At 41.9% G+C, this 25,080-nt stretch overlaps 1 protein-coding gene across 1 annotated transcript; it reads right to left on the bottom strand.

The window, feature by feature from the left end:
- Positions 1-821: 821 nt before the first annotated feature.
- EPHX1 (epoxide hydrolase 1) lies at positions 822-24,635 on the bottom strand. The gene is made up of 9 exons (XM_065631742.1): positions 24,534-24,635; positions 13,573-13,757; positions 11,508-11,688; positions 9,147-9,374; positions 7,860-7,989; positions 7,148-7,362; positions 4,642-4,750; positions 3,537-3,662; positions 822-2,022 (listed from the first exon to the last, which is right to left on the bottom strand). The coding sequence occupies exons 2-9, from the start codon at positions 13,750-13,752 to the stop codon at positions 1,797-1,799; spliced, it is 1,395 nt and encodes a 464-aa protein (XP_065487814.1). The 5' UTR covers positions 13,753-13,757; positions 24,534-24,635; the 3' UTR covers positions 822-1,796.
- Between the last annotated feature and the right edge of the window lie 445 nt (positions 24,636-25,080).

The following is a 25,080-nucleotide window of genomic DNA, read 5'->3' as shown; positions in this document are numbered from 1 at the left end:
CAAGTGGCCAGAGATCAAGACTTGTGCAGGAGGGAGCACAGTGGTGCCTGTAAACGGCCGTCCTTGAAGAGGTGAGCAGATTCCTCCTGAAAAAGCAACCTTTTTTCAGTATATTGCAGGTGAAACAAGTTTGGGGAATGGTATTCTCTGAGAAGAGTCTATTTTAGACAGAGTGAATGATTCTGTATTTTCTTCCTGTCTATCCAAACCAGACCAGCCTGAACCACACATTTTGCAAATGAGAACACAAATTTTGACTAATGAAAGCATTTACAAGTAAATGTAGAATTAGTGCTCACTACTAATCTGGAGGCAGTTAGCTGCCTTAACGAATTCAAGTACAGCTTTGAAGGTCTAAGGCAGCACTGCAGTCTAATTGCGCAGGGAGACCTGAGAGCTGCTCTGCTCAGAAAACTGACCCAAGCTGGTCCACAACCAGTCTGCACTAACGATTTTCTGCCCTGGCGTATCACGTGGCTTTGAGCACTGAGATTCAAATGTGCCCAGCAGGAGCGTTGACTTGGTATTCTTGAGTCTAAAGCCCTGTGGGACAGCACAGGGCTCTGCTGGAGTGACTGTTATTTAACAGCTTCCATTTCAATTCGTATTGTGAAATAATACTAATCCATCCAAGTGGTATCGGTGGATTATGTTTCCCTGTGCTTGCAGGGATAGGGAAGTATATCAGAAGTGACTGGAGAACAAAACCATACTGAAATCAGTCATCTGGATACAGTTTAAGAGTGTTTGAAGCTCAACTGCACACACGAGGGACTGTTGCTGGCAAAAACATACAGCCCTTCAAATTCAGTTTTCTTTGAGCAGTTTGCGTTCAACCTGACCTTTGTAACAGATGCAGTACAGAATCGATAGGTTCTGAATTGACACTTCTTTGCTGTCACCAAGCAAAATCTCAGTTATTAAAAAATTTAAAAGAAACACACAGGTATTAGTCAAAGGTTTAATGCAAGTTTCTTTTGATTTTGAATTAATTAAATTTTTATTCTTTAGTAAGAGGTATTACCTTGCAGAAGCAGTGCAAAGCCACAATGTCTTGAGCCTGTCCAGGGCTATGATTTTTAGCTACAAGTACAAATTCAGTGCAGAGGGAGCTTGGTCTATAATTACCTCTCCTGGTCTGAGCTCCAGGTGCCTGTGTGTTTCAGCTGCTCCTCACGCGTTGCTGTTCCAGGAGCGCTGAGCCTCCTCACAGCCAGGGCACTGCTTCCCAGCCCAGGCTGGGGGAGAAGGGCAGCCAGCGGTAGCCAGCTGGCTAGTTTAAAGGTGCTGTAGATCATCAGTACAACCCATGCACTCATGCAAGTTAGGTCTTGCTAGGCTGCTCCCCATTCTTTCTGTGAGGAACCTCACACCTACACCAACTCAAGTTTTACTGCTGCCATGAAAAAGCTTTTCATAACAATTAAACTGTTATTAGTTATTACTTGTAAAGGTGTATTTTTCAATTTCAAAGCAAGAGTCAGGAATACTACAGAAGTCTGTGGTTGGGGGAGAAGATAACCAAGTAACCTTTGTGTTCCTTTCTTAGCCTAGCTGAACAAAACCAACCCAACCCAAAACCAGTAGGTCACTGCAGCAGCATCTCTTGAGGTAAACTGTGTTTTGCTTGCTGTCCTCTCTCACATCTGGGCAAGAATAACATCTAATTACACGGATTACAGTCAACTTCCTAAGGCCTGTACATGTGCTAAGCTATAAGCAATAGGACTTGATCCTTGTAGGTCCCTTCCAACTCAGGACATTCTGTGATTCTACCCTGCTGCTTGGTAGTGGAGTTATTCTCCTTTCTTTCTCCAAAGTTGCTCTTTCTCTACTTTCGCAACAAATTGCAGAATATCTTCAGCAAGAAGTTGAGGTTCCTCCAAAGCTGCAAAGTGGCCACCTCGGGGCATGAAATGGAAGGACACGATATTGGTGTATTTCTTCTGTGCCCAAGCCTGGGGTGTGTGCATCACTTCATTAGGGAAGGAGGCAATGCCAGTAGGTACTTGGACTGTGAGCCTGAGGGAGGAGAGAGAATCATTTTAACCTTTCAAACACTTAACTCTGCAAGAAATGGGAAATCCTACTGATATGTTGCTCTTAAACAGTTGGGCACACTGTTGTCATGCAATTAATAGTTGATTTCCAGATCCCAAATTTGAAGACACTCCCATTCCTGGAAAAAAAATACCATTTTTGCATAAATTGATATTAAGGTGGTTTTGCAAGGGATTCAGGGCATGACAGAAGTATGGAAACTAAGAAGAAAGCCCTAGGAGGTGGTGGGTATCAGGCTTCTTCAATGCTGCATTCAGATACATGTATTGAGGTGAAAGCACACAATTTGACAAGGGCTGGAGAGAGACTTACAGTAAAGATTACAACTAGAACAGGTTGAGCCTGGCAGGACAACTGGAGGGTAGGCAGGGAAAGAATTATCTTAAACTGCTGCAGAGGGGGAAGAGAGGGGAAGAATAATAGAGAGGAAATCTAGACTAGTTCAGAGGAAACATTTCTGAATGTGAGACTTTAACCTGTAAAGTAGTTCTTGCTTGTAACTGGCACAAATGCACTCTACAGAACGTTTTGCACATCAGTTGCTTTTCTACTCTTACTAAATTTGAAAGGAAAAGTACCTTAGAAAGTGGAGCGCTTGTTATAAACGGAGCAACATTTTCTAGGTTTAAATACCCCCCACACGTAAGCTGCATTGTCAGAAGTGACAGATTTTAAAATGCAGATACAAAAATTGTTTGGCACGTAACCACAGGAAGCCCAAAACCAGGGTGCCTAATTTTACATAGGACTTTGAGACTCCTTCCTCTAGGCACAAAAAAGCTCATATAGCTCATCTCGTGTAGGCAGAATGGGAGCAGGATACTGCCCACAGCGTAGCCACAACAGCGTCAAGAACTGAGTCAGCTTCCTGGGAGCATCATTTCACAGCTACATAAATACCACAGCAGTGAGCTGTGGTTGCAAATACCTCAGGGCAGGTTTAAGCCTTCACTGATAGTCAAACTGACACAAGTATATGCAACCAAACTGCTGTCTTAAGTGTCTGTGCAGCAGGAACATCAGTCGTACTGACTTCCGAATTCTGCAGTTTGTCATTATACTGAAGGTAGGACTTAAATCTTTTGCAGGAATAGGCAAACTGTGTCCAGGAAAGTACTAGAGCTATAAACAAATAAACTATAAACAAAGCTGACTGCATGACTCAGTCATAGGCTAATTTAGTACCTGAAGTAAAATCTGGAAATACTTGCATGTGCTTTTCCCTACTTGGATACACAGTGAATGGGAGGTGCTCAAGCAGTGCCTCCAGTCACATCTTACTGATGGCTCAGGATTCTTACCTAATTAACATGTTTTCCAAGCACAACTGACAGGCCCATGTGCAGAGGAGCACTGTGATACAGCACTGCTTTTCCTCAACATTCAGAGTCTTGCAGCAGCTATACATAAGGAACCTGTCTGCAACCATAAAATAAAGTTCAGGGCAAAATACTGAAAGAAAAACAACCACTTACCTTTCATGTTTCTGTGTGCCTAACCCCTTCTGCAAATTTTCTTTGTAGAAACGCATTGAGGAGACTATACAGCCTGACACCCAGTAGATCATGATATTGGTGAGCAGGTCATCCAGATTAAACTTCCTGAATAGGCAAGCCCAGAGATTGCTTAGTTAGAACAAATACCATTTTCCATTACTTTAGCGGGAACTTGACTTGGTTTGGTTGTAAGAAAAAAAAAAAGTTACAGGAAAAAAATAGTTAACTTGGTTGAGAAAAGAGTTGAGAGGTGAAATGTGCTATTCCCCCTCTGTCTGTCAGTGACCAGTTAAGCATGTTAAAGGCTTGCAGACACAAACTGGGAAGGGGGATTTAACTCCTACAGGGAAGGCAGACTCCCAACAGGCACCTTATGCTCCAGCATAGCTGTCTCTACTGTCCGTACACTGGGAGAGTAGGAGCAGAACACATGGAACAGCTTGTGCCATTTATTATTTATAATTTTAAATGCTACCATGAGTCTTCAATAGAGACATCACACCAACATGTGCTGTAAACAGTGCGTGTTCCATATCACATTATTAGCTGCATGCAGCACAAACATTCTGTTCAAATCCCTTGTCACTGGACCTTCTCATAACATGCCCCTTCACTCCATTCCTGCCAGGTACCTCCACAATTTTCAAAGGGAACTTCATCTCAGATTTCTGCTGCGCACTAAGAATGATCCTTTATTAACAAACGGTAAGTAGATGAAGTAATATTGATCAAAGGCAAATTCATAGACAGTTAATTATTAGTATTAAAATGAATCATGAGTTCTGTTTCCGAGCATCTTAATGTAGGTTAAACTTTGTTTTTCTGTCCTAATGAGATTCTTCCATCTAAGTGAGTTTATAATACCCAGAAACTGCAGGTTCTGTCTCTTTTCTAGGACATCAAAGTGGGAAGGGAGTCCATCAGCCTTCGTGGCCTGTTTGTTTCTTTGCACGCTGTAGTACAGCACTGCACCATTTGTGGTCACTCCCTATGAGATGTGAGGCCATCAGTTTGACAGACTTCTTCAGCTATGACTCTGGGCTTAGTCACCCCATCCAAAATAGCACTAAGAGGAAACACTTACCTGTCTAGTCCTCCATCCTCTAAATTACGGAATTCCAGATCAGTCCATGTAGAAAACTTCTCCAGGATGTATGCTGCCAGTCCTACAGGAGAGTCATTCAAACCACAGCCTGAAACAGATGAGGAAAATGTAACTAAAATTGCGATATCTGACTACTGAACTCAAGACTGTTACAGAAGCAGCCCATTATAATACAGGGTAGATAACTTCACAAAGCTGTTCCAGCAGCTGTGCTCTTAAATAAATAAATACAACAGTAGAACATGGTGGAGCCATTTCTTGTTGAATTATAAACTGATAGTATCTGCAAACCAACAGGCTCTGCGTTAGCTCACACTGTTAAGTTTTTTGAACTGATGTAAAAGTATTGGATTTCTGCTTTTTTTTTTTTTTTTCTTGTAAACTCACAAGATTAAGCTCTATGTGCCAAGTAGGGTTTGCTTCCATTAATCTGGAAGTTGTCATGTATTAAACAGCATTACAGGGCCAAAGCCCACATGCCTACACATGACCAGGAGAATCTGCACCATTACCTAACAGCAAAAACATTTTAAGGATTATTAGAAAGTCATTAAAGAAGAGCAAAGCTTTACTAAAAGGTCCATCTTCTGAATTAGCTATAGCCAACTGCCTTCACGTAGGACAAGGCTTAACATACTTTTTAGAGTTTGCTTTGCATGGACAGAAGAAATGCACCTGCACCTGGAACTTTGCTCATACATCCTAGTGCTGTGAAATACAGGGACCATAAACCTTCCCAGCTGCTCAGAAAAACCTTAGAAAAAGCTTTGCCTGATGAACAGCGGCATACTTGGAGTTCCACCTATATCAACCTAACCTTTCTGAAAGATGCCTAACACTACAGCTAACACAATTTCATCAGTAATTGCTATTTAAATATGATAGTTGAGTTTCAGTTATCAAACAACTAATACTGATAACGGGCTTACCAAGTGTTTAAAGAAGTTATACTGAGCATGCTGTCCAGATCTGCAGAACAAAACAAGCAACAGCATGTTCTCATATATTTAGTGTGAACAAGGAAGAGTACATCGGTTTGCATACAGGAAAAATTGACATGGATCCTAGTAGTACTTTTGAATACAGGCACTGCCTGTTTCAGTCAGTTGAAAATGAACCCGCACTCCATGCAGGTTTCGCAAAAAAAAAAGTGTAAAATCAAATCCATGCAAGCCAGTTGGATCAAAAGCCAGCTCTGAAGCAATCAAGAGTAGAGTATCTGCAAGCGTAGTACATATGTATCAAGAGCCAGAGAAAACTTCCTCACTTACAACAGCTTGCAAGGTCACCCTGTACCACCTACAGTCTCAGAAAGGTTGTGGCAGCCTCCATGGCTGTGCTGCTTCCAGCTACCTGTTTGGGTTTTTTTCCCCTATGGGAACCTGCCACGCTCTTCTCTTCTCTGTCCTCAAAACTGCAGGAATGTTTGTGCTCCAGCTCCCAAAACATGAACTGGCTGCTGGTTCCTAGTCCGTACAGACCACACATTGCTGGTAGGAAGAAGAATCAGCCAGAAAACCCCAGCAGCAGGAGCATGGCTGGGCATCCTTCAGCTACCAGCTTCCCCATCTTTTCTTAAACCGCAAAAGGAATTAGAGACTAGTAATTTTTAGAAACCAAAACTCAAACGAAGCAAAATTGGTTTAAATCCATCAAATTATATTTTGCCTACACATTTTAAGATTATACCTGCTTCTGTAGGTAAGCTTACAGAAAACCATTAAGAAATAGTTTCCATAGCTATGTTTTTAATAAAATCCATGAGTGAATTTCTGCTGCACTAAACTAAAATATATTCAGTATTCTTGACTCGGTTGTCCAATTCAGTTGAAAAAGACGTTTTTAAAATAGAAACACTTAATAGTCAGATACTTAGAGCAGTTAAGCATTCTGAGCGACTAGCTCATCTAGAAAGAACATTCATAGGTACACCCTTTTTTTTTTTTTCCTTGAAAGTCTGCAAGTGATTCATAACAATGAGTGAAAACAAAATTTGAATTTACTTTTCAGGTATTACTTATTCCTATAAATAAGCTACATTGCATGCTGAGACAGCTAAAAGCTTGTTGTAGGTTACATCATTTGAACGTGATCCATTCTCTGTGAAGAAACTACCTTTTGTTGTCAGCAAAGCTACGTTTGAAATAGAATTACAGTCCCCGGTGATAGCAGAAGTGGAAAAATATTAAACTATTTTATTTATGAAAACTGAAAATGAGCTCAGTGGCACGTAGAGGCTGCTCAGTTTTGATGTTACAGATTTACTGCTTCTGCATGAGTTTAATGCTGCATACCCATATGTAACTGTTCTGACTTGGATACAGAAAAGGAGCCCACCTTTTAAAACCTCTAACCTTCCTATTTCAGCTTCCCTGATAAAAACCTGATTTTCAGCATATTTTAAGCAGTACGTTTTGTTTCTACGAAAGTACAACTAAAATGAACAGATTAAGTATTCTGAGCTCAAAGGGTTTGTTTGTTTTACCAACAGTGTCAGGCTTTGTAGCCTGTATGTGAGCGTAGCCAGACTCCAACAAGATCCTGTAGAGCCCTTTTTCCAAGAAGGGAAACATCCTTCTGACATCTTCCTCCTGGAACCCGAAGAGCCCTGGGAGGTAGCGGCCCAGCAGGACGGAGAGCAGGTGAGTGAATCCCATGTTTGTAACTGAGGCTAGATTTAAATGGAGACCTTTCACATGGCTAAAAATAAAAACAGAAAAAGCCCCACAAATTTTAAAAAAAAAATGCAATTCAAAGTTGTTACATTTAAAATGTTATTAACAAAATTTGACGTAGTTAAATTCCAACCTGCTAATTACATCATGACCTTAGCTGTACTTTGTAGTGTGGCTTTCCACACAAAAATGACAAGCCAAAGGGACAACTGTCAGTAATCAGCACACACTCCTGAAGCACCAAGCCACAAATCCTCCTTTTGTTACAAGTACTTATCCCACTCCAGACCCCAGTGGGGCCAGTACAAAACAACTGCACAACCGTTTGAAAGAACAGGTATTTAGTATAAATCAAGGTATGAAATTTTGGATCACTGCTTAACCCTGAGTACTGAAGAGAGAAACTACACAGTGCTCGTATGAGGACTTCGACAGGAACTGTCAAGCGCACAAGAAGTAACTATTCGAAGAATCAAACAGCTTTGCATGCCAGTCACAGTGCTGTACCAAAGGGGTACTCACTTGGGAGCTATCTGGGCCAGATTGGTGCAGATGAGCCAGCCCCAGTCACCACCTTGTGTGTAGAACTCGTTGAATCCCAGTCTGAGCATCAATTCATAAAAAACAGAAGCAGCGCTTACAGAATTGAAGCCTGCATTTAAAAAAAAAAAAAAAAAAAAAAAAAAATATAAAAACCACTCCAAACCGTTGCATAAATTCCAGCTACACTTCTGACTGTGCAGCACTCATTCTCCCCATAAAGGCAATATTCAAGTTCCTAAAAAGCTACAAGTCCATTTTTCCTTGCCTGTCTGACAGACTATATGGAAGCCCTTATCACATCAGCCAGGCAATCTAGCAATCAAGCAGAAAGCGTGAGGAGAAAGCCTTTGCTGCAGACTGGTGGTCTCCTAACTGCACCAGCTGCCCATGCACTTGCCCCACTGAGGGGGTGCCAGACCCCCAGTTAAACTGTCGTCACACTCCAGCTGAGCCCTGTCAGAGGCACTGAGCATTGCCTGGGGAATGTGTTTCCATTTTCACAGAATCATAGAATAGTTTGGGTTCGAAGGGACCTTCAAAGGTCATCTAGTCCAACCCCCCTGCAATGAGCAGGGACATCTTCAACCAGATCAGGTTGTCTACTGGGAGCACAGTCTAATCTTAATGATAGTTGGAAACTTTTACGTTTCCACTAATAATGCACTTCTCCTCTTCACTAAATACTGACTGCATAAATCATAACCAGAGAAGCAGCAAAAAGCAAAACTAACCTTCCCCACATCGTTCACCTACACATGTAATTAAGTACTAAGCTCAGTATCACTTTAAATACCACCTAGCTCCAATTTGTTTCAGCTTGTGTTTGTGTAATTCAGAGCACAAGCTGAACCAGCAGGTATTGGCTGCAACCTACCATGTAGATACATCAATTGATTTGTTTCAACTCTTCTCATGTACCTGTATAATGCTGTTGAATATGGATTCAAAACACCCAAAAGGAACAGTAACAAATCCAGTTTACTCTTCCTGCTCACCCCCACACAATTCATTGCCTCAATTACAGTTTATGAGTTGTTACTTCATAACTTTTTATAGTCCTTTGTAAAGTATCTCTACGTTGCTCCTGAAACTAATTAACAGTGTCACTTCAAGTCACACTCTTATCTCCTTCCCACATGGCACACAGAATCTTTTGTTTCCACACTGGGAAAACAAGAAGAGCCAAGAATTACTGTTCTGCTCACAGGAGCTGTCTCACTGTGAGACTAAACTTGTGTTAGTTCAGTTTCTTCTCATACATCGTACCTTGTTTGTGGGGTGCTTCTGAGAAGCCATAACCAGGGATGGATGGACAAACGACTTCAAAAACGTGTTCATCACTGAGGCCATGGCTTGCAGGATCCGTCAGGAGAGGGATAATTTTGTAAAACTCATAAAATGAGCCGGGCCAACCATGAACCATTAATAATGGCTTTGCAGACTGGCCTTCAGGCAAACGAGGAGGCTTTACGTGAACAAAATGGATATCAATGCCTGTAAAAATAAAATAATTAATTAACATGCCCAAATTTACCATGACACTAAAACTAACCACAGAACAGATTATTAATAAATCTTTTCTCAAGTCCTTTTTAGGTGAGCGTGCAAGCACACCACACTTCTCTGGATCCTTTTACCCGAGGACCCTGAAGTACTTTATAATGGGCAATTAAGCATCACAACAGCCAAATGAGGTCGGCATATTTATGTTTTAAAATAAACTGGAAAATTAAGACATAGAAGTGAAGCAATCTACTAACGGTAACACAGTGACTCATACAGCTTAAAGGCAGAAGAGACGATTACATCAGTTAGTTCAAGTGCCCTTAAATTTTACCCAAATGTCCCTATACGGCACCAGAGAGGCTTTAGCCAAGCACAGGCTTTTCTTCCTGAAAGGCACACAACTGCAACTTGAAGGTGTCAAGAGGTAGGGAATCATTCATAACTAGTAGCTATTTGTTTGGGGGTGTTAATCACCTTCCTTGTTTTGTGCATGCCTTACTTTCCATTTGAATGTGCCTGGCTTCTGTTTCCAGCCATTGATCCTAATGTTACGGCAAAAGGAATTTAGAAAGCCTCCACTAAGTGTTCCCTGTCTGTAGAGGCCTCCTGTAATCAAGTCACACATCCTAACTGCTGATAAACCAATCATGCTGAATCCAGGATTTGAAAAAATGCCCTGCTAAAATAAAGCATTCAGTTTTGTAGTTATTTTCCACCTTTTGTCCAAAGCTTTCAGTATCTCCGAGTAAACCAAAACAGGAAACTATGTTCTGGTACCAGTCTCCTTATTGTTAAGTAAAAAGGTAAAAATTGCAGTTCTGTTTCCTTTGTGATCCTTACAGTACGTAAGCAGTAGGCTTCACACAGCGTTGCACTAAATGCTTCAGGTGAGCTGCTTTTCCTCAAACCCATTCAGGGCTTTGCTTTCCAGGAAACGATAATTTGCTCTCAGTAGAGCCTGAATGCCTCATCTCTTGATGTATTTAAGTACATTTTACTCACATCGACTCCAGCTCACCAGCAATCCCACAGTCTTTCACTGACTGAGATTTCCCCTTCCTTGACAATTCTGTGGATTTTTGTATTCTCTGAAAAACTTAAAAGTGATGACAGAAGCTGGGAATCTGATATATGGCATGTTTGATCTTGTCTCTTCATGGCTCACCTCTGTAATCATTCCTAACCATTGAAATTTCTCTTCCTATTGCTGTACATAGTGCATTGTCCTTCTTTTCCCTTTCTTGTCTCAGATTATACATATTTTTTCTTTTTTATGGGAAGACTTTTTGCTTTTATCTTTTCAGCACTGACCATGTTGTATACATTTAAAAAAAATCTTTATGTTCTAACCACTATGTAACAGCCATTTATTGTCCCAAATCCATTTTAAATATTATGGTGAACTGCCCCATTTGAAATAACTTACAATTATGGGTGCAAGTAAAAAAAAAAAAAAAAGCATAATCTCAAGTTTGAATTTTGCCATCATGTAAGACAACTGCCTGCTCAACTGTACCCCCAAATGACCCATGCACAACTCTAATTCAAGTATTTAAAACATCCAGTTTGACCAAAGCTCCTGTGCTTTGACTGACAAGACACCTAGCAGCACATCAACCCCAAGGAAAAGGCATTCTGCATTTTTAAGCCTAAGAATGCTCAAAATGGTGCAGCAGAGCACATCTGCCACGCAGGGACAACCTGAGCAGCCAGTGTGCCCAGCTGAGGAGGCTGCCAGACTGATGGCACCACTGTGACAGCAGCAGCTGGGGAACTACATGGAGCAAGAGGTGGCATCTGTGGGTGTTTCTGCACGATTACATGCAAGTCAGGGAACATGTGCACATCTGAAGATCCAGTTCTGTTCCCAAATGCCTGTGCTTGGCTCCTGTTAACACCAGCTGACAACCCATCCATGCATGAGGGAATTCCATTTGTCATTCCTTGTCCTAATGGCTTCAGTTTCTCGCTGCCTCAGCAGCAGTGCCAGTGATCCACACCATGGCAGCCAGGGAGAGAAGGCACATGAGTCACAGCCATAGAATTCTTACCACCGAGATCCCTTGTAGACAAGATTATGCATTACTGTTTGTTTATTTTTAAGGGAAAAAAACCACACACCTTGAATCTTAGTTTTGAATTGTGGGTACTTGTTGAGGACTTCAACTTGTTTCTTCCAATTGAACTGGTTTTTCCAGTAGGAGACAACCTTCCTGAGATACACTGAGTTAGTCCCATAATGGAAGCAACTGTTCTCCAGTGGCTCAGTGAATCGAGCCTGGTCAAGTCTCCTAAATAAGTCCTGCGGGGAAGAAGAGAGAAGAGACATTACAAGTGCTTTTGTCTGCCATCTTGTGCTCCGCTGTGCTGGTTTCTAGTTATTCTCAAGTGAAATGAGAACAATGAAAATAACATGTCTCATGACACCTGTGCATTTTGCTGATGCTCCATCAGCTGTTCCACTTCTTTTTCTCCCCCTGATGGTCTCCTTCCTCTTCCATTCACACCTGTTCTTAGCACTCTTTGTTTTGCAGGGCTGACTAACCAGTTTGCCAGGCTGATAACCACAGAGGACAATAGACTTTTCTGAGAGCACTGTGCCTTCACAGTCTTGTTGCCTTTCCATGGTACTTTGTTCCCCAGGTTACCACAATCAATGCATGGATCTGGCCCAAAGCCTCACTATCAATGATGGATCTGGCCCAAAGCGTTTGTTCTCCTTCCCAAACCAAGGGGCTGGGTGTCTTCACTGGGAAACACTCTGAGGGGATTTCATATGGCCACAAAGTTGGTGATAGCTTACTGGAGTAAAGGTTTCCCAATCTAGAATAACAAACTGACCTTCCTACTGCACTTCACCCTTACATGGGATGCTGATGATACTGCCAAAAAAAAAAAAAAAAACCAATCAAAAAAATCAGTCAGCAGGGAAGGACAGCCAAGAGCCCCTTCCTACTGCAAACAGAACCACAGAATAGCTGAGGGTGGAAGGCAGGTCTAGGAATCTAATCCTGCTCAAACCTCCTCTGTGGAGTTTAAACCTGAACAGCATCTTCTAATAACAGCGATAGAGGTAACTCTTATTCTGAGGTGTCAGCACTGGCTCATGCCCCACACTGAACAGGCTGTCCCAGTCTAGGACAAGCTCCTGTGCTTTTTTTTTGATGTTAGTATGTAAATTCACTGCTTTTGGCATTTAACACATGTACAGAAAGTATGGATTTTTAAATGAAGTCTTTAACAAGTCTTTACATACATGTTTTTTGTCCATGCTCAACACCTTTATGAATGTTCTATTTATGTATGCTACCATAACTCTAACCCCTAGTTTATGTAAGAATTTATTTAGAAACAGTTTTCTACTGATGGATTATGTTGCAATAGCTGTCATAATACAGAATTGTGTGTTTCGAAGACATCTGTAAATTACAAATTATCTAGCTTTGTGTCTGCAGTGTAAGAGGAAAACATTGGACATCAATGTCTGCTGATATTACTGAGGAGAGCAAAGTGTTAAAAAAAACAGGCCTTACTGAAAAAATAGGAATCCGTTATAAATGAAAAATATGAGCAATCCCGTGAATACTGTTTTGAACCACTACTCCACACAAATCTATGAAATTGTGCTATCCCCAACTTAAACACACACAATCAAAATCTCGCTAACAAATTCTGCAATTTATGTGTTTACTGTAATTACCACTGTGGTATTAGCGTTGAACCAAGATGATCATTAATTACACAAGAATCAGCATCCAACACAGCTGCAAATATAAAGCAGTAAAGAAAATGAGATATTCATAATTGCTTTTGAAAGAAAGGAAGAAAAAAAAATGACATTGTTCTTACCCTGGCCTACACAATCAAACTGATGAAGGTGCACAAACAGGAACACAAAACTGAGTAATCTGTAGTATGATTTTTATGTTTATTAGGCTTTACAGAGGAGGTTTATTTACGAGCAATCTTGTAATAGCCAGCTGAGAACAAAATTGTACAGCTGGACGTGAAATCTGCCTATCCATACCTATCTTCTGAAGTACTTGAAAAATCCCTTCCATCAAGTCCAGGATATCGTTGCTCATTCCCATAAGTACTGGTTCAATTTAAAAATTACTTCCGAACAAGTTCTGCATTTATTCTGCCATTTCGTACTTCTCTCTCCCCAGTACAGATATTTGCTTACACTCAGCTCTTCTTCTGTAGTTTCCACCTTAAATGGCCTAATAGTTGTATCTTCTTCAGTGTCAGGCTTTTGTCCCTTGCCCCACCATCCCTCCTTGAAGGGTAATGTCCCTTCTGTCTTCTTGGTGAGTAACAAGTAGATGATGACTGTCCCCAGAACCAGGAATACTTCAAGCAGCATAATGCCTGCAAGAGAAGAACAGAACTCATAGTTCAGAGACAAGTGATGTACTTTGTAAAGACTATAGAGGTTTACTCGCTTCTTAAGATAGGATTCGATCTTCGCAGTGTTCTGTCACTCACAGGACATCAGCACTTCTGTAGAGTTTCAGAAAAAAAATGTTTTAACCTACACAACTCAAATTTTGTTTTACAAAAAAGTGTTTACAAAATAGTGTAAAGGTCATTTAATAAAAACAGATCTCAAAGCAAGTCAATGACTTGGTAAACAGTCCTCTGATTAAACACACCATGTTGGCTTCCTCAGTGACTGCTGATTGCTGCCAAACTTCAACAGTAAAGGAGCTGACTGTGGATATAATTCAAGTTTAATGCTTTCTCTTCCTCTGAAGCTCTAGATTTTCCACAAATTCCAAAGCAGATCATCTCTTCAGTAAGGCTCATATATCTATTGTTATACATTTGGAAGGAAAACAAGCTAAGACACATATAGAGAATAAAAAGTGAAGAGCATGAGGGCAGCCACCTTGTACCTCCCAATCAGTCTGGGGGAGCGGGGCAGGGACATATTTACACAATCCTTGAACAGCAGTGCAAAGGGTAGAAGCACCTTCCCTTTCTTTCTCCCTCTGAACTGTTAAAGAGAAACTGAAAGACCACATGCATGCTCTCCTGGATCTAAAACACCCTTCCCCAAGTGATAAAATTCTGTCAATGTGAAGAACAACCTGATTTCACAGCATATCTACATAACCCAACTGCAGGGCTGTTGTGCTTTAGTCACACGGAACACCGTAACAAAAAAGAATCCATTTCAAATATATTTGAACTGTTTCATGGTGCAAGTAGAAAAAATACTCAAGACTCTTTAATTATTAATGTTTCCAGACATCCCTTTCTGTATGAAAAATGTTTGTAAGATGGTTTGAGGAACAGCACTGTCATCATTTTAATGCATAATTTTAAAGAATGTCATGTTTCAAACACTCATTTGCTGGGGAATTTATAAGACATGAAGTATGTCAAATCTTCTGTAGGGTAAGCATTGTTTATGACACAGAACAGTCTTCATTCTCTCCAGAGCTGGAAGGTTTTGTTGGTTTTGCTGCCACAATTTGATGCTCTGAAATTGCCCAAAGAGTGAACAGAATTGACCAAATGTATTCCTGGATCAAAACAAGAATTGTAACACAAGTTAACAGGAGTTCACCTGATTATAACAGGAGTAAAACTGACCTGTCTTCTGTCTTTATGTGACAGGACATATTTTAGTCAGTCTCTTGAGTTTAATTTTCTAATGGCTGACAATAAATAAATAAAACTGACAAAATAAGTATCCACTGAAACATTTGTAGAGAAGTCAGGCACAATGCAGATAGGACACCAAGCTACAAAAATATATTCTTTACATATGCAAGTGCTACAGCCTTGAAAAGTAACCTGAAATTACTTAGTCCTCCAAGGCTAGAGAAACGGAAATGATAGGCTCTGCAAGAACTTGATCTGTTTATTTGTTTCACTTGTCCTTCCATAATTTCTGTTGTTTGAGGAGGTGCTATCTTTTCTTCACCATGTTTCCTGGAGCCTGAGACAACAATCTTCTCCCACCTCCAGCACACTCACACCATAACTTAGCCCCAAATTAAAAAGTTTGGCCAATTTCAGCTTGCCTCAACGTATAAACCAATGCAGCCTAGAAGCCTCTAGAGCACAATTAAATTTACTGCAAAGCAGAACTAGAAGGGCTTTTAGAAACCTCGAAGCACTTTACACAGAAATAATACCCACCATAGTATTTAATAGCATTTCTATTACTAAGTCTTCAATGAGAAGAACAGCAGCTTCCCTCAAATCACAGGCCATGTCTAGACTACAAAGGTTCAGCAGCATAACTGTGGAAACACCACATACGAAAAATTCAAGCTCTTGGCCAACTTCGATATGTTTACAAAGCTGCACAACAAACAGCCATGCCAAGAGAAAAGAGCTGCTGCCAGTGCCGGCCCCGTTGTTCAGGCGGGATGGCCGGGGTACCTTGAGAAACAGAGCGCTCTTTGTCTTGGCTTGTGCTGTATCAGCACCGTGGCCTCTGCCAACACGGTGGCTGAGGCACAGCACCTAACGCAGAACTGTGTTCCCCAGGAACAGAATCCCAGCCCAGTCTCTAGCAAGAAACTTGTATGTCCTAAGTCACTGGAGTACCCCAGAGCTACAAAAATATTTCTGCTTCCCCCATCTGCTCTCAAGGGGACTTTAGAAATCAGGATTTTTGCAAGCAGAAGACACGGGAGGGATTGTGTGCAAACATGCCTATTTTGCATTCACCCTGGGGGTGCATGCAGAAAGAACTTGCTAAGTGAAAATATATCAATTTTTGCAATTAATTCCAAACAGACTTTAGGATGAGCTTGTTTACAATCCAGCAATAAGTGCCAAAATCAATTTCAGGTTTCACAAAAGTTTTGTCTTCTATTGCAGAGAATTGGGGCCAGTGACAAATTGATTTGCATGAGGTGTCATTTTGACTCTGATACCGGTGGGATTATTTTTGCTAACAGAGATCCCAAGTTGCTCTCTGTATTCAATCTCTCTCAGTTCCCTTGAAAGTGCCTGTAAAATTCCTAATTACAATGAGCACAGAGGCCTAGAACTCTAACTATGCTACAGTTTTTTCCTGAGCACGCAGGAGGAATAGAAAGGGCAAAGTGCATCAGCAGCATTTTAACTTGCACTAGTTCATAGCACACTCAAAGGGATTGTTTTGCTAGTGATGAGTTAGTGGAATGCAGCATGTTCCTACCAACCTCTCCAGCCCGTGCTGAGAGGAGACTACGTAGAGCAAATGCACTCTATGATTTCCCAAGTTTGCTATTCAAGCTAGTTCTCTAAAACTCCTGTGTGTTATTTGAACAGCATAAAGCAGCCTCAGTCGTGATGCATCCACACCAGAATTTCCTCCGCTAATCACTATGGAGCTGTTGGGAGATGGAAGTTATTAGCCCCTTACACTTGTTCCACGATACACCAATACAGTACCATCAATGCGGAAGGAGAAACAGGTACAATAAAACTTTTCTATACTTGCAGTTTTCAGAGATGTAAACAACGAAGTGCTGGTGTGTTTCTTCTCTGGATTCTTTTGATCCAACCATGCTGGCATGTTGCCTTTAAAAATGACTACTTCAAAGGGAATTCATGGTTTGGTTTGGCTTTTTTCTCTTTTTATGTGACCAAAGGCAAGACCTTGGAAATATTTCCATTTATTCCACAGTCAAGTACTTAGGCTCTAAGACTTTTCTGTGCCCCGGGGTGGATATTGTTCATAGACAGCACTTAAATACCTTAGACAGTATTTTCATCCTAAAGAGCCCAAAGAAGAATGGTTTTGGTTTGCTACTTTAAAAACATGTTTTGAAAGAAAAATTTTAAGTGCAATGGACCCAGTGAATAGCCCCAAAATTAGCTCCTCTTGTAGAAGACCAAATGCATATCAGGAAATATATTGTTTGCAAGAAAACCCCAAAATTTTCTAACAGTATCTTACTGCTCCTTGTTGAAAACACTTTTTTTTCAGCATTGTTTGCATTTTTATTTGCATTATCCTCTGTTCATGCATTAACAGCAGAGCCAATAGCTTCACAGGAGCAGAGTAATTATTATTTACATCAAAGCTGTGTCCTGTCTTATGCCTTGTCTTCATCAGTATCCAGTACCAGATGCCCCAGAGAACAGTGGTGTTTAGTCTTCAGGGGAGCCATCTATGAAATAGCTTAACGGCAAAATCCCATCTTGTTCTACTAGTAATCATTCACCTTTGCCTTGCAGCATTAGAATCCATCTGAAACATGCTAAGGGAGAAATAAGCACCTGGTAAGACTTTCAACATAACATTTGGAAACCTGTTTTGGCCCAAACACTACACAACCCAGCTTCTATGGCTTGAACAACGCACAATACACCCACAACTCCGAGTGGTAGTATTAATCCACATCGGTGCAAACCAGCTAGTGCACAGGTGAAGCAAAAGCTCTAAGAGACCATGCTGCTTTCAGACACACGCCAGAATTGATCATGGTTGAGAGTTAATAACATTTTAAGGTTGGTTTACTAGCAGACTGCAAGGTAGTTCAGAGCACTTAGCACACTCTGATAGGTTTATTGATTAATAATTACCCTACAGGAGAAATAACAGCTCAATTTAGAAGTGAAGTTTCCATTTATTTCTGTTCTATTACATAAACTCCCCCATTAGGCTTTACTGAAAAGGCACCCTCTGCTGCAGCGTCTGTGTTTACAGATCGGTTTGCCTGAACAGCAGCAATTGCAGGTTCCTCTTCTCAACAGATCTGAAGAAAAAACAACCCACTGACTTACTTCAAAAATTCATGGCACCTGTAACAGGGTCCCCAAGCACCAACAGCCTGGAAGGGACTAAGACGATGCACAGTCCCGGAAGCCTCACCCTCAGCCTATGCCCTACCATCTCTAGGCATCACATTTTTGTTGTTTTGTAAGACCAGAAACAGACAGAAATCCATGAGGTGAAGGCATTTGTATAAGAAAAGCTTCCTATTTATGTAGTTTATGGAGCATTATGACAAGCTTCAAAATAGCTTAGCAACGCAGGAACTGCTTCACACACAACTGATAACGTCTCCCAAGTGAGCATAAAATGATACATTAACATTGTAGGAAAGCAGGAGAAGTAGGCATTGGGTGAAATAAAGCATCCTACGCAGGGAAGCAAATCAAAGACAGGAAATACAAATCCAACAGAGTTTCTGGCTTGTCTCGATAAGAAATTTAGCATTTAGACTTTTTTTATTGCTATAGGGAGGTGGCACACAATGCTATCTTCAAAACAGCAGGAAGAGATGGTATCATTCTGTTCCACAATCTTTTTCTAGACTGTTCACAATCAGGAATAAGCCAGTACAGCAGGAACCTAGTCAGAAGGCCACCTCCCCAAAGAAGGAAAAGCCACACTCCCTCTCCCAGGGGACAGCAAGGCCTCTCCCAGGACAGGGTGGGGTACACCTCCACTACCTCAGAGGAACACCGCTCACCTGGGGCAGCGAGGCACCGCTCCCTTGCAGCTCCTCACCTGCTTTGCCCCTTGGGCACCAGTAACAATCAGCAGAGAGACAGTTTAAGGCTCTGGGGGTACCCACATGCATCATCCAGCACTTGTACTTACAGCTGTTATTCCCTGGTGCACTTCATACCAGGGGAGTAGTTGAGCGCCTTACACAAAATGTTCCCACCTGATTTTTCCTACCATCCTATGACAGTTAAGTTGCGTAATCTCTTCAGTACTATGCTGAAACCCAACAGGCACCAAAACCCAAGGCTAGCTAAGCATAAAAGTAGTATGAGACCAAGTTCGCTGTTATTCACTTCGCCTCACCCAGAAGCGGCACATTTGTGCAACCACTGGCCAGTCAAAACTCATCTCACAATCATGATTTAAAATACTACGTGGCACATATTTAAGAGGAAGATATTCCATTTACAAGAACACATATTTAGGCACCATTATTTGCTCTTTAAATCCATGCCCAACACGTTCTTATGTGCTGCTTAAAAACATGCCTTGTTTATCTCAATTTTCCTTATTTTGCTTCTATTATGCTTGAACCAGCCCACTTCCTTCAAAGACTCTCAAAAAACCCCTTTGGGCTACATAAATGCAAACTGGCAGAATCTGACCTAGGATCTGTGGGATGCCCTTGTGACTTAATGACTACATGCAGGATTGAGAGGGAAAGGAGATCTACCCTCCATCTGCAATAATTTCAGTTCAGGACTCTACAGACAGAAAAGGTGCTAAAGGATTCTTAAATCGTCACTGTTCAGTCACGATAATTAAGGGTGAAAGAACTGTTTAAACTTTCATAATAATGCATTCAATAGCTACAACATTAAGGTTAGATCACGCAAAGATTTTATCCTATTTTATCCTCTTTATCCAGCCTTTACCCTCAACTTCCAACAACAACAGAGTATTTTTGCATGCATGCAGAGAAGTGACGGAAACCTGGCGTACAGCTTGGGTGGGAACACAGCTGAAAGCTGGGTCTCCTAGACAGCTCTCTCAAACCACCTCTTATAGTTAAAAAAGGGAAGGATATCACGCCAGTAAAAATTTTTTTAAAGTTCTTAGCCACTGTCCAGCCAACTAAATCACACAGTCCAATAAAACAGGTTCCAAAGAACATCTTGAGCTTTACTTCAACATTTAACTTCTAATATCTGAAAAGAAATTATGAATAGCACATTGTTGTGCTTTGCCTCCCACCAGAGTTTCTAGCAATAATGAGGTTAACCTCCTCACCCTATGCCAGTATCTGCATTTTACAGAGAGGGTGGAAAAAAGTGCAGATGAACCAACAGAGTAAGATACTACAGATAAAGGAATGAGACAGAGGTAATTGTTCCCCAGGCCTTAATGGAAATTCAGGCTCTATTTTTAGCTTCACCAAATCCTCCAGTACTAAAGACTATAAAAGGCTGCTTTCCTCCCCTGCCATGGTATTATTGCCAATGTTTTGCCCACTCTGATCTAGATGGGACTCAGATTCACCCCATACTGCTTGGCAGTACGGCCCAGCATGTGTCTTGTTTACTGTGGGGCTTTCCATTAGTCTAATTCTCTTAGGTTCTTCCATGAAATCAGAGAGGGAAAGACCTTCTTTAACTAGCAGCTTTACAAGCTTTTCGTATTAGCACTGTCAGAAAACTGTGTTACTAAAACCTTTAATTATTAACACATGCAGAACTGATGTGTACATGGTGCCTTAGAGGGGAATGAAAGAGTGCAAACAGTTGGAAATCTTCCACTCCAAAGTATGTAAGAACAAAGCAGATGACATTCTTTCAGTTAAAAGAAGGTGTGGAGATGGAAATGATGAATATAAAGACTGCCAGAGGAAATTTCTGGCAATCTGTAAGATAGTAAGATGAGGTGCAAACTGTAAATTTAAATTAGGGTCATGACTTCAAGTAGTAAGTGCAGCATGAACGAAAACATGTATGAGAGTGTAAAAAGGAGAAAAAATATTTTTTAATAAATTGTGACTGTGTAAATAGGGAGAGATGGAAACTTGTTATCCCTCTATGAAGACTTCATTCTCAAAGAGAAAAGGAATTTAGAATGATGGGAGAGGAAGGGAACAGATGGTAGTCATCATTTTCTGTCAAATAACTGCAACACCAAAAGGATGTGCCAGAGTAAACATGTAACAAGAACAATTCTTGCTACTTCATCTCTCTCTTAATAACAACTAAATATTTAAGTTCTCTTTGGATTTAAGGGCTTCATCTAGAAAAGTGCACTACCTGTACCCACCAGACTAGAGCAATTAACACTCATGATGAAGCAGCCAAGAGGACTAGGTCCTTCGACAGAGCATTCTTTTTGATTCCTAACACATATCCATTTAACTGCAGAGACTCATCTTCTATTAGACAGCAAAGCACACCTAGGGTACAGATGTGGTGGGCACCTAGGGCATACAGAACAAACTGGTAGAGCAACAGCTAATATGTCTATGTGTCTTCATTGCAGAGTTCAAAAGAAGAAAAAAAAAATCATCTACTGCTGGGTGTGAGAAATATGAGAAGAATTGCTTGAGGTAGAGAAAGAACGAAAAAAAAAGTTTGCTGAACCTTAAATTGTCTTGTGGATTACACCTAATCATCTTCAACAGAAGTATTTCCAAAAAAAAGTTGGAGAAATGTTGGAGAACAGCTAACTTTTCAAAGAAACCTAGAAAACAGCTCCTGTTCTTTACCCCAGTAGGATCCCTCCATAAACACGATCACAGATAATTTCCTTGTTCTGGCAAATGCATTAGAAGTCAGTCAGCATCACACACTGTTGAAAAAAGCAGCTAACAAAGCATGGCTACCACAATTCCCACAAAAATACTCCCAGCCCTGCCAATCAGAAAGCATTTAATCAACGACAATATGCTTAAATATATATCAAAGCTGATAGTGCCGCTTTAAGAAAAAAAAAAAATCAAAAAACAAAAAACCAAAACAACCTTAACAAACCTAAACCCCAGAGTATATTCAGATGATTGTGTTAGCCATCCTGCTATGTCTAGCACGATCAAGATATTAAAGCAAATGCCATTTTAGAAGTAGATTTTTGTGGTTTACTATTTACATAAATACCCATTTATACACACAATTTTGCTTTTAATTAAAAATAATATGTTCGGAGGAAGAATCCAGGTCTTTTTTTCAGTAGTAGTATTCAGAAGGGGAAAAATATTTTCAGCATTAATTACAAGCAGAACAAAGCTCTTCAGAGACAAGCAAGACGCTCTACTTTCCAAGTGACTTTTCTTTAGGGACTTACACAGTAATTAGAGATCTATTTGCCACATTTGGAACTTGCACATTAAAGAAGACTGCCCTGGTTCCAGGACTGTGCATTGCACAAAGAAAATACTCTTTTGCAAACTCAGCGAAGCAGTGCACACTCTACCACAAAGTGCAAGGCTTTACCTCTGCTCCTCTGGCCACAAAATTTGAATACTCCAACTATAATACAAGAAATGTGCATAGGAATATGTAAGATAATCAATTCATTTTGCCTACAGCTATAAGCTATACTTCACCTACCACCCCCATCCCTGCTTTGCTCCTTCTCCACTGACAAATTACTTGACAAACTATTACTGAAGAAACAAGAATTTCTGGGAGTATTACCATTCCAGAATTATTACCCCAAACCTTTTTATTTACCTCTTGTAATTACTTCGAACAAATTGGCCATGTATATTCTACTAAGAAGCCTGAACTTACTTCACAGTGCAGTTCTATGTCTAAAAATACCAGGTAAATCTGAAAGCTTTGCTGAAACCCTTGACAGACAAACAGGCTGAAAACATGGTATTACCCTACAGAATGACCAAATACAAGAAGTGCAGTAGATCAGCAGGAGGGAAAAAGGGCCTTTTAAAACACCTAGTAATCCCAAAACTATTTTTGACAATTCATACAGACAAATTGCGTGTGGATTATGGCTGAACTGGTTATTACCAACTGTGCTCTATTTCAAATTATTTACTTCAATGCCATGATTGCCACTGTGAAAAAAATAATAAAATTCAGAAGAAATAAACAATCAGAGTTTAAGCAAACCATACCCAAGTTTTTATATATGAATTAAGATTGGAAAAGATGTAGAACAAACAGACATAAACTTGACACTGTGCCAGGACCTTCCCCGCAAAGACTTCAGCTCTGACAAAGATCTAATCCTTGTCCTTGGACAACTTCAACTGTGGATTGATTTTTCAAAGCTGCCTAATTGCTTTTGGTGCCTATCTCCCATCGATTTTCAGTACGCATTAGCAATCTGTGCACTCAAGTCTCAGTTTTAGCTTACTTCAGACAGGAGTAACATCCATTTCAGAGGAGATGCACAGCATCTCAAAAGAACAGTGCCAATCAAAACATCAACCCTGCATTTGTGGCTGTGTATGTGAATTTAAGAGAGTGGCTTCTAAGACTGATCCTATCTCACAGGTTCGCCTACAATAACTAAGCAAGTTTTCTGATTTTAAGTAAAGCTATACTGTGAAAACAAGAGAAAGGAGCCTAATTCAACAGAATTTGAAAATTAAGCAGCACATGTGGTTATGACATGTTTTAACTGCAGGGCAAAGCCAAAATCCCAGCTGAATTCTCACAAACTGACCCAAACTTGAGGAGCGAGTGCATAATCTGCTTACTTTTTGCACATTGCCCAGTTATGCAACAAAAGACGGTCGTCAAACTTAGAAGTCTTTCTTCTCATCCCTAAAATGCTTGTTCAGCAAAGGGAACTATGTATATGGTCCTCATTCATTTTCAGGTTTGGCAAATGACCAAAAAAAAAAAAAAAGTTCCATTTCATATCTCCATTTAGAGATGAGCAAAAAAACCCGCAAACCAAAACCAGACTACACCATTTCTATGCCAATAGTTAAAGTCACTTATTCTAACTAAACCAGGAAACCTGGCCAGACTCCCACGGAACACTAAATGAAATTGTTGTTTCCATAAGTATTGTCAGCAGTAAGGCCAGCTTATCAGGAGCCTTAAGCTGGACAAACAGCCCTGGCTCAAGCGAGATGTCGGGGAATGTTTCATCTATTCTCCCCTCAGAAAAAAACTATTAGGGCCTTCCCAAAATCAACCCAAAACATCCCCAACCCGGGCCACTGCTATTATTCAGACTCTAATAATACCCATTGTTGATAATATTTTGATATCGCCAGCTGGCAGAGGGGCACACACTCTCTAAAATAATGGTAGTTAAGGCACGTAGGTGCAGACCTCACTTTTACCAGTCCCCATCCCCTCTCTCTCGCCCTTCAATGTCCGCAGGCTTCGGCAGGACACACCGGACAACCTGCAAAAGCCGTCTCATTTACTGGACGGAAAGTCGGGACCAGCGCCCTCGCTGCGCCCCCTCTTCCCTCAGCTGCGCGGCGGCTGCGGGGACCGAGGCGCCATGTCGTTAGCAGAGCCCTACACTGCTCCCCCGCGACGCCCGGGCGGAGAACGCCACAAACACCCCGCCGCGGGACCGGGACCTCGCCCGCCGAGGCTACACGAGCAAGGGGAAAGCCGAGAGGCGCGTTAAGCGCTGGGGTTGTCTCTCCGGACGGCGGCGGAGCGGCTGCGGTGAAGGCAGCGCCCAGCGCTGAGCGGTTTCCCGCCGCTGCCCTGAGGCGAGGGCGCGAGCCCGCGGGCCGCCCCTCGCACCCCGCCCGCCCTTACCTGACGCGACGGAGCCGGGACCGCGCACACCTCGCCCCGCTCGCTGCCGGGGCCGCACAGCGGCCCGCCCGGAGAGGGGCACCGTACCGGCCGGGCCCTCCGTCCGCAGCCCGCTGGGAGTTGTAGTTCCTGCCGCGGGGGCGGGGAGCGCCGGGCCGCAGCGGGGACCCACCCCGGGTGCCTCAAGCGGAGCGGGCCGGCCCGTTCCGCGGCCACCACAGCTGGAGGCTTTACCGCCCTTGCCGCCGGCCCCAGACAAGGGGCTTCAGCACCCGCTGCCCCAGGCGCTGGCGGAGCCGGTGCTGCCCGCCCGCAGCGCCCCGGCACAGCCGTGCTCAGCACCGAGCCACAGCCGGGCAGCGGCAGTGACGGGGCTCACCTGGGCTCCGAGGCACAGGCGGTCACGGTGCCACAGGCTTCAGCCCAGCGAACGCTAGTTCACCGCTGTAATGCCAGATTTAGGGCACACTAACTATGGAGTGGCACCGACTACGAGAATCACAGGATGTCAGGGATTGGAAGGGACCTCAAAGATCATCCAGTCCAA

The sequence above is a fragment of the Caloenas nicobarica genome, chromosome 3, assembly GCF_036013445.1.
Source record: "Caloenas nicobarica isolate bCalNic1 chromosome 3, bCalNic1.hap1, whole genome shotgun sequence".
NCBI lineage: Eukaryota > Metazoa > Chordata > Aves > Columbiformes > Columbidae > Caloenas > Caloenas nicobarica.
Note: the sequence above shows the minus strand (reverse complement) of the source record. Positions and strands in the feature narration are given on the sequence as shown.

Coding starts and splice junctions, on each gene's coding strand:
- EPHX1 (XM_065631742.1), bottom strand. CDS start 13,752: ATGCTGCTTGAAGTATTCCTGGTTCTGGGGACAGTCATCATCTACTTG. Junction 11,689..13,572: donor CTACAGAAGAAGAGCTGAGT/GTAAGCAAATAT, acceptor TCTTCCCCGCAG/GACTTATTTAGGAGACTTGA. Junction 3,663..4,641: donor GAGGATGGAGGACTAGACAG/GTAAGTGTTTCC, acceptor TTGCCTATTCAG/GAAGTTTAATCTGGATGACC.